General features: G+C 47.4%; 1 protein-coding gene across 1 annotated transcript in view; it reads left to right on the top strand.

Moving 5' to 3' along the window:
- The window catches only part of AMFR (autocrine motility factor receptor), a 320,402-nt gene that overhangs the window by 300,072 nt on the left and 5,339 nt on the right, over window positions 1–14,991 (top strand). Inside the window, exon 13 of the mRNA XM_078670185.1 lies at window positions 3,119–3,303. Within this exon, the coding sequence (XP_078526311.1) occupies window positions 3,119–3,303 (185 nt within the window). The remainder of the gene's footprint in view (window positions 1–3,118; window positions 3,304–14,991) is intronic.

Here is a 14,991-nt window from a genome sequence, read left to right as displayed (position 1 = left end):
AGCTCCAGCTACAGCACGGAAATGTTCAGTATCGTCAAGGAGTTCTCCAACCCCACAGCAGCTCAAAACATTATCATCCTCTCCACCACAACAAGATCTCCTCCATCTGCAAAGACTTCGGACCCAGCCCACCAACATACTCTGCCTCCTCTCTCCCACAGCTGCTTCCCTGGACCACCGGATCACTGCTTTGGAACAGCTCACCACGCAGAGCCCCACGGACATCATGCACTCAGTCCATTGAGGAGCACCCACAGACCCCTGTCTCCACCACTTGTTCAACCTCAGCAATAAGAGCATCAGCAACAAGCTCACAGCCATCTTCAACACATCCATCACCTCTGCCACCTTCCCAGATGAATGGAAACACGCGTAGGTCAAACTTGTCCTCAAGAAACCATCCGCTGACCCCCGACGAGCTAAAAAACTACCCATTTCCCTGCTCTCCTTCCCCACCAAGGTCCTCAAAAAGCCATCAACTGACAACTCATGGAATACCTCGAGAACATTTGAACTTCTGATCCCATCCCAATCTGGGTTTCATATGAACCACAACACCAAAACCACCCTGATCGCAGCCACTGATGACATCCAACCCCTCCTGGATCGAGAAGCAGCTGCCCTGATCCTCCTCGACCTCTCAGTGGCATTCAACACTGTGTCCCACCACACTCTGATTAAGAGGCTCCATTGGAATTGAATCCAAGAGGACGCTCTCAAATGGATCACATCCTTCCTCACCAGAAGACCACAAAGAATCTGCCTTCCACCTTTCACCTCGGAACCCAAGAACATATCTGCTGTATCCCTCAAGGTTCATTCCTCAGCCCTACACTGTTAAACACTTACAATACCCCCTTGGTCAACATCATTAGTGCCCATGGACTGAGCATCATCTCCTACCCAAACGACACACAGCTCATTTTCTCGTTGTCCGAAGATCCTTCCATCACAAGGACCAACTTCCACCTGTGCATGACCAATGTCACCTACTGGATGCAAAATAACTGCCTAAAGCTCAACACAGACAAGACTGAAGTTCCGATCTTCTGGACTAACACCTCCCCATGGCATAGCCCCTGGAGGCCTGCTGAACTAGGACCTTCTCCAACCACCACGCACCACACCCGGAACCTCTGCATCACCTTGGCAGCAAACATTAGGAACCAGATCAAGGTAGTCTCTTCCACCTGCTTCCTCACGCTGTGGATGCTCCAAAAGATCTTCAAATGGCTCCCGGTTCCCATCAGACGCACAGTCATTTAAGTCCTCCTCTTCAGCCGCCTGGACTATGGCAACGCACACTACTCAGTAATTATCACACACCTCGTGAAGAGACTGCAGACCAGCGGTCAGACTCATCCTTGACCTTCCTAGATGGACACACATCACCCCTCCCCTGAAGCAACGCCACTGGCTCACCGTCCAAGAAATGCAATTCAAGATCCTAACTCACACCTACAAGGCACTGCATACATCTACCACCACCTAAATTTCTATACACCTGCGCCCCCCTTTCTCTCGCCCACACCCCCTGCATCTGCTGAAGTACCTGTGGAGGAAACTCCTTCTCTCACGTTTCCCGCAAAAATCTTGGAACAGTATCCCCCTCCATCTACGGGCTTCACCCTCTCTTCAGGAGTTTAGAAGAGGACTCAAGACTTGGCTATTCACCTGAGGCCTCCCGAGCAGCTTGGACCCCAGCGCCTGGATTCCCTCACAGTAGATTAACCATGCTTTACAAATCCTGTTTTGATTTTATTTGGTTTGAAACCAATGTCCAGCCATATACTTGTTTATATAAGAAAAAGTTGTATTTTATTTCTAATTCTACACATGCAAATAGAAATAGAGTTCACACCTGTATTTCAGACAACAAAAGAGGTTGAGGATCTTGCTCTTTTGAACCTTTTTATAGGGGGTCTGCTTCTCTTGAAGCGGGCACTTCGCCTTTTCATTTATGAAAGAGGTCTCCCACGGCAGGCATAACTCTGAAGCTGATTGTCCATAACATAATTCACGGGAGTGACCCAAGTTTACATCTGGATGTCAGGCACAGTGGTGTGTGCATCAAAGGGTTAATCCCAGACCCCCAGTACTACTCTTTAGGATCCTCATATCAGCCCTCGCCCTTCCCGAGATGTGTACAGGCCCCTTCCTTGTGATCTATCACTGAATCAAAGAGCAGTCATTTGAGATGTAAAGGGAGTCTCTTCCTTCCCTCCAGTGTGTCTCCACACAGCTCACAGTAATGCATCAATACACAAATCTCTCTGGGGTCCTCTCCTGCTAATGTCTTCATCAGTCAGGCCTGGTCTTCCCAAAATGGAACCCAGGGTCCTTATACAGTGTACCATTACAGGCATTTTCACCCATTGTATATTCATAGCCCACTTGCTGTTCAGCACTAACACCTCTATGCATTGTACCCACACGTTCCCATGCATCCAATTCACACACTGTCTGCGTGCATTGTTCATTACTGGAGCTTTTCTCTCTCTCCGCTCCTGCGCTATGCAGAACTCCACATCTACCTGCTCTAGGCCAAGGGTGAGTTAAGCACACAGCAGCTGAACTTTTAAAAAGATAAGTGAGCCTGTAGGCCTCCCTCCAGTGAAACAGAGTACAAATGTCTTGTTCACTACTACTAGTCACTACTGGTGTACTGCCACCACTAAACTCATGCTGCTTAAGTCCTGGTGACGGTGGTAGCCTTCCATCACTATGAGGCCTTTGTCATGACGCGCATGTAAGATCCATTTTCACCCATGACAAAACATATGTATTAGGGATCCAGACAATAGTCCAGTTGGACACTCCCGCAGGGGTACAAGTCTCTAACCGTGCAGAGAACATTTCCATCCCAACAAGGGCTCATTGAGATGTTTTATGTTGCTATGCCCAGTTTGTGTGTGCTGGTAATTATGCACTTGTATTTTCTGCAGGTAAAAACGTTTATAAAGTCAATTTCAAAACGATTCGTTCAGAGTATGTAGCTTTTATTGTGGATCAAAGCAAATAGCATGCAGATTTTTCTATACCAGAATGTATCAGACACTCCTCCATCGGGGAATCTTGTGAACTGCTTCAACATATTGTTTTTACCCTTTTTTGACAGACTGAAAGACTTCAGCTTGATCTAAGTTCTGGCATGGAGGAAGTGGAAGAATACAGTGAAAGTGACCCACCACTGCCTGAAATGGGTGAGGTTGAGGTACGAGGAAGTCGTTTTTCTAAGTCAGCTGAGGAAAGACAGAGAATGCTAGTACAAAGGAAAGAAGACTTGGTGCAGCAAGCTAGAAGGTATGATCAGTGTAACATGTCTCTAGTTCTAATATTTCTACACTTCACCTTGAGATTTTTACAGTTTTTGTTAAGGTGCTATGAACTAGTGATCCACAGTAAAATTTTAAGTGAACATGATATGCATTCTGAGTGTAATGTGCTAATTTCACTGTTGAGTTTTGAATGTGGCCATGACTTCCGATAGGCAAAGCATTGTGTGGGTGAAGATGACGCTCCTCTCCCTCTACAAAGCTACACAATAGCATATTATCCTTGGTGCATCTGCATTTCTGTTTTTACCATGGTGTTCTATTTGGTCTTCTATTAGCCCAGACCTTTTTTTTTTTTTTTAAATAAATACCAAAAAAATAATTTTAACTCCAAGGAAATTTGGCTCAGCCCTCTTTATCCACTGGTCTATTAATCTGTAAATCTGAAAGAGACGATTATTTATAGATTCCTTACATTAGAATTACCCCATGCCGTCAGACTGGATCTGGAGAATCTTTCTTCAGCAGTACCCCTGCGTGTCGGTCGACTCTGCATTTGTCATTGGCGTCTTGATCGCCAGAATGACGTCACGCTTAAGCCTGGAGTAGTTTGCGTAGCAGCACTACACGTAGCTTCACGTAGTATACTTTGAACTTCACGTAGTCTGCGTAGCGTAGCTGATGACACTGTGTACTTGTCTGCACTGTGAAAAAATTGCAAAATAATTGCAAATGGCATCCTGCACAGTGCCAGTTATGAACTTTTTATGCTAAAGTGCATATAGTATTTTCACAAAAGTGAAACTGAGAAATTAGCAAGCAGTGAGATAGGTGATGATTTTGGGATCCTCCCTAACCTAGGGGGGAGTACCAAACAGATGCCTTAAAAAACAAAAAAGCAATCTTATTGAACGATCTGGTGGTGGTCCCATCCTCTTAGGACCACCCCAAACACAGTTATTGGCACAAAAACATTCCCAACCAAAGGCCGTGCAAAGCATTTTGGGATGAGATTAGCAGTGGGCAGTGAATATTATATAGTATCCAATATCAAAATAATTCTACAAAGAGCTGAAGTTCAACTGGTGGTTACTAGATGTCCCTCACAAGTCAAATGCTTGATGGAATGGTTTCAATGGTTTTGCATTTGACTCGTGAGGGACATCTAGTAACGACTAGTGGAACTGCAGGTTGATGTAAGAATAATTTCAATGCTTTGCATTTGACTCGTGAGGGACATCTAGTAACGACTAGGTGAACTGCAGCTCTTTGTAGAATTATTTTGATATTTTTTTAATTTTTTTTTACACCGCCTTCTTGCCCACATCCCGGAGGTCGGACGGCGTGCAGCAGGATAAATCTAAAGGCATGTAACATTAGATCGTCACATCCATTTAGTAGGAAGATCTCGTGTCTGCTTTTCCTTTTATAAACACTCCCAACATGGAGCCCCCCTCCCACCCAACTAACCCCCATCAGGTTGGCAGCTAAAGGAACGGTCTTAATTCACTGGGTGCGCCTTAATATATCTTATAGTTCCTTCCCTTTTCGTGATAGAATTATTTTGATATTGGATACTATAATGTTCACTGTCCACTGCTAATCTCGTCCAATAATGCTTTGCAGGGCCTTTGGTTGGGATTGCTTTTTTGCCAAACTCTGTGCTTGGGCTGGTTCTAAGCGGATGGGACCACCACTGAAGTTCAACAAAATGTGCTTTTTGTTCATGCTCTTTCTGTTCAAGGCATCTGCTTGGTCCTCCCCCTAGGTTAGGGGGGAACCCAAAATCATCAGCTCTCTCATTGCCTAATGTTTTCATTGTAAAAGTTCACTGGTGTGAATTGGTTATATGATTTTAAGCATGTAAAATAGTTTTTTCCAAGCATCTGAGGATGTTGTTGATTTAGCTGCTACGCTATGTGATTAAGCACAGTTTTGGTACTGTACTACGTGCAATTTGCGAAGTGCGAATTAGTACAAACCTTGCATGCTCCGTTAGCGTAGCGTAGTATTATGCCCAGGGTTAGTCACGGTATCTACTTAGACTCCGCCCCTGTGTGCTGATGTCAGTTCTTTCTTTTTCCGTGCCAGCCGGCACAGATCCGGAGAGAGCGGTACCCATAGTCACTTTTTGACTAACGTTTTTCGACTTTTGTCGACGTCTTTTCGAGTTATTCGACTCCTGGTGCACGTAGGGATGTCCCATTTACTGCAAACCTCGTGACTCCTGTCACAAATTGATGTCGGTCATGGACCCACACCTCGTGTGCCTCTGGTGCCTGTAGCTCGACCATGACCCGAAGTTGTGCTCCGACTGTCGGGCCATGAACCCGAAGTCTGTGCGGATCGGTCCTGAAAGCTTCTGGAGGCCCGGCAGTCAACTCTCTGCCGCTCGAGGTCCAGATCGAGAGGGAGGTCGCGGAGTCACCACCTTCATTCATCTTCGAAGTCTTCGTCTTCATGTAAGTCGAAGCACAAGAAGAAAGCAAAGAAGCGCCGTCGCTCTTCGCCTTCTAACCATCCTTTGGCCGACGCGGGACGTGGAAGTTTGTCGCCCTTCGGCTCTGCCCGCAGAGCCTGTTTGTACGGCTCCGTGCTTCCCTCCCTTCCCGGGAGCCAGGGCATCCCCTGACCAGCTTTGTGCGTTTTACGTAGCCCTCCACTCCATCTTCGGGTAGCCCGACTCCACCTTTGGGCCCACTGACCCGGCTGGGGGTTCTAGGTCTTTAATGCCAGCAGCTCCGGCCCTGACGCCACAGGTCCTCCAGGTACCCCAGGGATCCCGGCCTGGATCCGGATTGGCACCGGTTGACCTCACGACACCTTCCCCGGCGCCGATTACCCTGACTCCTCTGACGCCTCCTCCGACGCCTGTTGTTTCCCTGGCCGGCCTCGACCCCAGGCGACCCCATTTTCATCTCCCAAAACCCTACCCCTGAGAGCTAGGTGGTCCAAGCCTCAACCTCTAAAGGCGCTTTCCCTACTGTTCCTCCAGATAGGGAATCCAAGAAGCTGAACCATCTTGGGAAAATGTTCTCTTCCGCCAGCTCAGTACAGCAGTCGGTGAACACTGCATGTCTCTTGGGCCGCTACACCCATTCTGTTTGGTACAAGGTTGCGTACGTGCTGCCACAGTGCCCGGAGGAGGCCCGGACTGTACTTACCCATGTGGTTGCAGGGGGTAGAGATGCAGAGAAGTTCACCATTCAATGTGGGCTGGATACTGCCGACTCACTAGGTAGAATGATTTCTACATCAGTAGCCTTGGGACACTACGCCTGGTTGAGGTCCACTGGCTTTTCCGGGGATGTCCAATCGACCCTTTTGGGCATGCCCCTTGATGACCGTTACCTGTTTGGCAAAAAGGCGGACAATGCGCTCGAGCACTTCAAGGACACTCGGGCTATGCCAGATCCTTGGGCCTCTGCGCGGACAGGGACTTTGAACCCAGGGCCGTGAGTCTGGGGGCAGTAGGTAGGACAGTCCACCAGTGCCCCCTCTGCATCAGCCTCCAAGCCTTCCTAGTCCGACTTTTTGGGGCCACCAATTGCCAGTGGGTGGCAGGATTCCCATCGCCTCCCCCACTGGCACAACAAAACATCGGACAGGTGGGTTTTGCAGATAGTCCGAAGAGGCTACTCCAGCCCCTTCGAGACTACCCCTCCCTCCTACCAACACTCCATCACATGTCGGACCATCACTTGGCCCTTCTCCGTCAGGGAGTTACAGCTCTCTTGGCCAAGGGAGCCATCAAACGGGTCCCTGTGCCAGAAGTAGGTCTTGGTTGTTATTCCCACTACTTCCTGGTGCCTTAGAAGGACAAAGGCCTGCGTCCTGTCTTGGATCTCAGGAACATCAACGGCTTCCTCTGGAAGGAGAAGTTCAAAATGTTGACATTGGCTCAGGTCTTGTCTGCCCTCGACCCTGGCGACTGGATGGTATTGTTGGACTTGCAGGATGCTTATTTTCACATTCCCATCCTGCTGGCCCACAGGCATTACCTACGGTTCACGGTAGGCCACGAGCATTTTCAGTTTTTCGTTCACCCCTCTGGCCTTACCAGCACCCCTTGGGTGTTCACGAAAGTGATGGCAGTGGTCACAGCTCATCTGCGCAGATCAGGGGTTTCAGTCTTCCCCTATCTCGAATGGTTGTTGAAGGCAAGTTCACCCCAAGCTTTCTTTTACCACCTTAAGAGTATAGCGGACCTCCTGCACTCGCGGGGGTTCACCATCAACGTGCCGAAGTCCCACCTGATTCCCTCGCAGAAGCTCCTTTTCATCGGAGTAGTTCTGGATACAGCGCAGTTTTGGGCCTATCCTCCCGAGCAGCGAGTCCGAGATATTCGGGATACCGATGTTTCAGCCTCTATCCAGGGTTTCGGTAAGAATGACCCTAAGGATGCTGGGCCTCATGACCTCCTGCCTCCTGCTGGTGGACCATGCCAAGTGGCATATGCGGCTCTGCAGTGGGACCTGAAGTTCCATTGGGCACAGCATCAGGGGAATCTTTCCGATGTCGTCCAGATCTCGGAGGGCACTGCACTCCAATTGCAGTGGTGGCTAACAAACCAGGATTGGATCAATGACAGATCCCTCTCCCTTCCCCAACCAGACTTCACAGTGTTGACAGATGTGTCACTTCTGGGATGGAGCGGCCACATGGGGGAGGTGGAGATCAGAGGACTCTGGTCTCCGGCGGAGTCCAGGCTCCACATCAACCTGCTGGAGCTCTGGGCAATCTGCACTGAAAGCATTCCTTCCTTCCTTCCTTTCTTCCTTCTGTCAAAGGAAGAGTAGTGCAGGTGTTCACAGACAACACCACCGTCATGTGGTACTGCAATAAACCGGCAGGGGTGGGTTCGCGGACTCTATGTCAAGAGGCTCTCAGCCTCTGGACGTGGCTAGAACATCAGGTTATGTCCCTGGTGGTTCAACACCTGCCAGGTTCCCTGAACCCCAGGACGGACAAACTCAGCTGCGGGTGCATGATGGTTCACAGATGGCGTCTTCACCCGGAGGTGGTGCAAGGTCTCTTTCAACAGTGCAGAGAGCCTTGGTTAGATCTGTTCACCACCAAAGAGAATGCCCAATGTCAGCATGTTCTGCGCATTGGAATTTCCAAGACGGTAATCGCTCGGTAACGCTTTTTGCCGCTAGAGGAATTGCGGTCTTCTGTACGCCTGTCTACCTATACCACCTCTGCCCGGAGGGCTTAAGAAGATCAAGCGCCCAAGTCATTCTTGTGGCTCCGGATTGGGCACGAAGAATCTGGTATCCCGAGCTCTTGAACATGGCCATCAATCCTCCGATCTGACTGCCTTTTCGGGATGATCTTCTGTCGCAGCAAAAGTGGACAGTCCTCCCCCCGAACCTGTCCAGCCTTCATCTCCTTGCATGGAGATTGTGTGGCGACAGTTGACCAATTTTGGCCTTCCTTCCGAAGTCTGTAATGTCATCTTGGCAGTCAGGCGTCCCTCCACTAAAACAGTGTACACCTGTAGATGAAACAAATTTGTGGCATGGTGCACAGCAAAGGCTTTGGATCCCCTTTCTGCCCCTCTTTCAGAGGTTCTCCTCTTCATTCTTTATTTGGCCCAGCAGGGCTCTGCTCTGGGCACCCTTAAAGGATATCTTTCGGCCTTTCTTCGCCTTCCTGATCTGCCTTTTCTTTTCAAGTCCCCTATTGTAAATAGATTTCTTAAGTGCATTACTCACCTATTTCCTGCTATTCCTTTCGTAATGCCAGGTGGGATTTGAATCTGGCCTTAACTTACCTCATGTATACTTCTTTCGTGCCACCACATAATTGTCCTCTCAGACTCCTGACCTTAAAGACTGCCTTTCTTGTTGCCATCACCTCTGCTCGCACGGTGAGTGAGCTGCAGACTCTTTCTTCTAAACCTCCTTTCCTTGCTGTTCATCCGGACAAGGTTGTCCTTAGAACTAGACCTTCTTTTCATCCCAAAGTGGTTACCTCTTTACACACAGTACAGACCATCCATCACTTTACCCACCTTCTTCCCGCCCCGCGTCCTTCTAAGGAGGAGGAGAGGCTCCACCGTCTGGATCCAAAACATGCACTATCATTTTATCTGGTTCGCACAAAACAATTCCTGGTGGATGATCAACTGTTTGTTGGCTATGTGGGTAACAAGAAAGGTTGGGCAGTTCAAAAACTAACCATCTCTCGATGGGGTCATTCTTTGCATTAAACGTTGTTATTCCTTGGCGAAAAAGGAGCCTCCAGTAGGGTTGCGCACCCATTCCACCAGGGCGACGGCAGCCTCTACTGCTTTGAGACGTGGAGTCCCCCTCAGTGACATTTGCCAAGCAGCCACGTGGGCATCTCTACACACGTTCACTAATTTCCTGTATAGTTAGGTCCAGAGAGACAGCTTCTGTGGCCGTTCAGTTCTCCAGGACTTTCTGGTGTGAACTTAGTTCGCAGACCCACCTCTGGGGTTGGTATTGCTGGGGTATCAAGTCTAAGGTAAGGAATTTATAACTAATAGTCTCTTTCAGATGAACAAGTTACTTACCTTTGGTAACGATATATCTGTAAGAGACATATATTGGTTATAGATTTCATACTGCCCCACTCATCCTCCTTGTTCTGCGAACTGACTTCTAGAGTAAGGTGCTCCCTTTCAGGGACCTAGTTTTGTGCCCCGGTGGTTAGTGTCTTGCATGGCTCTGCGCTTCTGGTGTGGAATGTCGTGTAAAGAACTGACATCAGTGAGCAGCGGCGGCGGCATCTAAGTAGATACCGCAACGTGAGTGACTGCATTTTCCTGGCTTAACTTTTCCTTCCTCTTTTGGAATGTGCAGCCACTAACAAAAGTAGTTTGGAGTTTGTCTCCGGCCAACCCCTCACCACACTACACACCAACTCTGCAGGAAGCGGTTGTGTGTGGTCCAGGGGAGAGATGCTCAATGCCTACACTGAAAGTAACTGCATCTGCCTACATTGCAGGCCCCCCTGCCTGTCTTATTTCCAAACTCTTAATCAAAAGAGAGTGAACTTAGTGTTTTACTGGTATCTTTGTGTACCAGTTGTCAATCCAAAGCCCTCGACCAGTATTTGCCACAGGAGGTGTTAAGTGATCACCACTATGGTGCAGTATCGGGTGGCGTTCTCATTGACTTTCACACCTAGGTACTCTCTTCCCTAGGGGAGTAATGTCTCCTTTTGAGGAATAGTATTGGTGGGATCCGGGTAGTGAATTACCCTCCTGTATCTTAAAATGTACTTTTAATATAAGTGCAATATACAGTGGTAAGATTAAAAAGTGAGGTGATTATGTTGTTCTGACGTGTAAATTGTCCATTGCATCACACGTATACGGTTAACATGTTTTGGCCTTTCTTGCCCATAAGTGTCCAAGCCTTCGTCGGGTCGGCTTCCGAGATCGACAGATCCCTTGTTGTAACTCAGTTGACTCGAAAGTGTCTTAACACTAATAATTTTAGCATGAGAAATGGCGGCTTACATTCAGCCTTCTCTTTTTTCTCTATCCACCTCCTAGGTAACGGGTGAGGCAAGGGTGTTGTGGCTATTTGTCTCTGATTGACCCTCGGTGTCACTACCTGAATTGTCCTTTTTCAAACTCTGTCACAGCTTCAATTCAATAGGCACCTCCTCCTGTCATCAGTCATTCCTCTTAACATGGACAGTGTATTGTTGTCAAGATGTATCGTAGATATTTAAAAGGGACTTCGTGTGCATTGCGAGTGGCCTTATTAGAATAGTGCTCATCTTCCTGCACTATGGGTCACTTAGGCATTTATTGCAAATTTGTTTTCTTAAAGCTAAAATGGCTTTCATAACATCCAAGCCTTTTATGGTATTTATGCATGTGTGAATTCCAGCCCTCTTTTTGCTTTCATTGTGATCTGTGCTTAGTGGGGACTGTTACACCGTAGCACCCTCTGTGTTTCAAACTTGGGGATTAATTGGAGTCATGTTGATGAAGGGGAACATTGAAGATCATAAGAGGCTTCTAAATGAAGAATCTGTCTGCATTGAGACTTCCTGTTTCTCGTTCAACTTGCAGCTGTTTCTCCTTTCACCTCTCTTGACCTTCCTACTTGCTGCTCTTATGACAGATGGAAGAGGTGTGGCGCCGCGGCCAGGGCGACTGACGCTGGAATCTGGGGACCACGGTTCGATCCCCGGCTCGGGCGGTAGGTTAGCCCAGCACCATGTGACTCTGGGCAATAGCTCGCTTAATCTTCCCGACGGCCCCCAGCGCCTAGAGACCCTTACGGGTGATTGTGCGCTTTACAAATGTGGACTTTACTTTTTGCCATGAAATGTACTGGGTCCACTGCAGAAATGGAATTGGTTTGTGGTTAATATGTCGGTTATAGACCACCACTATCTCTTGTTCTTTAACTTGTCCTTGAGTATACCTCTAGGTATATTTTAAATATTTTTTCTTTCCCACAAAAAACAGGACTAAGTGCTTTGTCCTGATCATAGATTTATTAGCACTCCCAGGGGGAGACTAGCTTCCTATGATGGAGTCTGCTGGGGTGGCATTGCTACTACCCTGATGTGATAGGTAGTCAAAAGATGAAGCATGCCTCGATAAGTTAAGGGTGAGATGACCTCTCATAAATCTTTTGGTGCCTATGCAGTTAGCATCTTTCACAGCTTTGCTCACTTCTCCCATGTCATTTCTTAGTGACACATCTGGCGTATGTGAGTATCCTGTGCTTGATGTTATAGTGTAGCAAATGGAATTTATGTCCTTAGGGTGCTGTGGCTGCTCTGCTGCACCTTAATATTCTCTACAAGGTAGAAATTGCATAAGGAAATGTTTGAAGCTCTCACTGAAATGTGTTACTTTGTAAACATAGAAATAGAACTAGAATAAATTATCTTCCTGAATATGGCAGTCATATGCAAATGCTGATCCATTATTTTTAAGTTGATCGTTCCAGATAGCACAAGCTAGTTGGTTGCAAAAGATATCATGGGCTTACCAAGAAGATACAGGAGCTTGCAGCCCACCCACTGCTTACCATTGGTTCGGTTTACTGTATCTCTTATGTTGGAGGCTGTGGTTGTAGATACTCATGCAGTGCATACTTCTGCCTCTAGTGTTGGACCCGTAAGTGTGCAAGATTCTTCAAAGAAGTATTTCGAGTCACAAGGTAGCGGGACTCCTCCTCTTCCTGGTAGTGGGCATGGTCATCCACTTAATTGTTAGATTGTATTTCCGCATTGCAGGTGAGGATACATTGTAAGAAACGAAGTGATGCATAGAGAGATGTCCATGCAAAAAGACAGTAACATTTTCTGTTCGAGGCATATGTGGGTGCAGATACACAGGGTGTGCATAGAATGTAACACAGTTTTTTCTAAAAGCTGTGGCTAGCTAGCAGGCGTTGCAGTAGATTGCAAAAGTGTACAGAGTACTGCCTGGCCAACTTTGGCTTGTCGGCAGGCTAGCACATCCACACAGTAACGTTTGGTAATGGTGTGTGGTGTAGACCATGCAGCTGCTTTGCATAGGTCAGCTGTTGTAATGTTTCCTAGGACAGCCATGGAGGTTTCTTTTTTGCGAGTGTAGTGGGCTCTAGTAGGAATGGGCAATGTCTTCTTGGCTTTAGCATAGCCTGTTAGAATGCTCTTTACTATCCATCTTGCAATGCCTGTTTTTGGGTAGGGCTTTTCTTTTGTGTGGTTTGGGGAAAGCAACAAAGCTGCTGTGTGTTTTTAAAAGGTTTAGTCCTGCCGTGTGTTTAAAAGGTTTAGTCCTGCCAATCTAATATATGAGGGCTCATTTAACATCCACAGTATGGAGGGCCTGTTCCGCAACCGAGCCCGGTTGTGGGAAAAAGACAGGTAGTTGCATGGAATGGAAATCTACAGCACTATGTGCCACAAACTGATGTCTCCTGAAGTTTCTTTTCTTGATTTCCGTTCAAGGCTTTCCTTGTTTCAGCCTAGTGTTTGTCCTGCCCATGGAGCATAGCCTGTATACTAAGTCATTAATTGGCTGGCTTCTGTGCTTCCTCCCCTCTCTTTTAGGGAACTACATTTTTCTCTTTCTTTATGCATTCCATGAGAGTGCAAGACTTTTCAAACAGTCTCCCTCATGTGCGTTTTACTCGTCCGACATGTTTCTATCTTTCACCCTTCTGTTTCTCCCTTACTCTTTATTATTTACCTAAAGTAGCCTCAGTGTCAATCGATGTGTCTATCTTCACCACCCTTAGAGCTTCCTGGTGGCGTCTAATACCTGGCTGGTTAAGCATTTAATGTGAAAATCCTGTCCTGTCGGCATTTGCGGGTCACGCATAATGATCCTTCACCCTTAATTGCATACGTTAAGGGCTGTGGATTTTCATGGCTTGCACTCTAATTACACAGTCTTATAGTGAAAGATGGCTGGTTTGGTGATGAGCATAAACTGTGAGGTGTCATCCACACTCAAAACGAAGGTAAGCTGTGAAAAAAAGGTAAAAATGCAGTACCATGCCATCATTAAAAAGAACAGCAAAAACTGAATTTGAAGGTGGTGCCATAATATATGCAAGTGGGCGTCTTGGGTAGTTATTGTTGGGACCTTTGTAGAATTCTGCGGAGTTACCTAAATACTCTGAGATTCCTTGGATTTCCGCAAGTGGCGGGATGTCAGTACATCGCGAAGCACGCGCTGGGAGCTTGTTTTGTGGTAAAATCAACGTGAATGTCACTAAGCGGCACACCAGAGGGCTGTACTTCTTCCTGCTGCTCGAGTACATTTTTTACTCGCTATGAGGGTCTAGATGAAGGGTTTTTAGTCAGGTCAGAGAAAGGGCGCACAGCTAATTGTTAGTGTTATTTTAAATAGAAGTAATTTCTAGTGAGATGTGAGGTGCCAAAAGGTGGAGGGATAAGCCCTATAACCCCCTAATTACGGTGATAGCCTGGGCTGCCACTGTGTGAAGTATAAGACAAGCACCTATGCACACTCTCGTTATAGAACAAAAAAATGTCAATGTGGACATATGATATCCTTTTAGACCTTACGGCTGCTTTCGATACCCTTTCTCCCTCAGTCCTAACATCTCGTCTGAGGGACATTAGTGTTCGGGGGGCGGCCCTGGGACTCCTTTCCTCTTTTCTCGATCATAGAGAGCAAAGGGTGATGCTGGGTCAGTTTCTATCTCCATCCCTGTCTGTGCACTGTGGGGTCCCTCAAGGGTCAGCGCTTAGTCCTACTCTTTTTAATATCTATGTGACCCCCCTTGCCAGACTTATCAGATCTTATGGGATGGAGGTAGTCTCCTATGCGGACGATACCCAGATCCTCGTCTCTCTCTCCCAGCCAGTTACGTCGACTGCCGCCAATTTTAGATCTTGTATGGAAGCAGTCGGCCAATGGATGATTCACAATTCATTGAAACTGAACGGGGAGAAGACTGAGGTGATGGTGTTTGGAGGAAGGGAAGATATTTGGTCCGGTGAATGGTGGCCGGACTCATTGGGTGCCTGCCCGGATCCTACATCCTCAGCTAAAAACCTGGGGGTCATGATCGATCCTACCCTTAGCATGTGCCAACAGATCAACAGGACTGTATCGACCTGTTGGGGGATCATTCACATCCTAAGGAAAATCGGGCATTATCTTTCCCTACAGGCAAGAAAGCAACTGGCTGTTGCCCTGTTGGGCTCGCGTCTGGACTACTGCAATGCGCTGTATGCTGGACTTAATAAGTGC

This window comes from Lissotriton helveticus, chromosome 12 (assembly GCF_964261635.1).
Source record: "Lissotriton helveticus chromosome 12, aLisHel1.1, whole genome shotgun sequence".
NCBI classification, from domain to species: Eukaryota; Metazoa; Chordata; class Amphibia; order Caudata; family Salamandridae; genus Lissotriton; species Lissotriton helveticus.
Note: the sequence above shows the minus strand (reverse complement) of the source record. Positions and strands in the feature narration are given on the sequence as shown.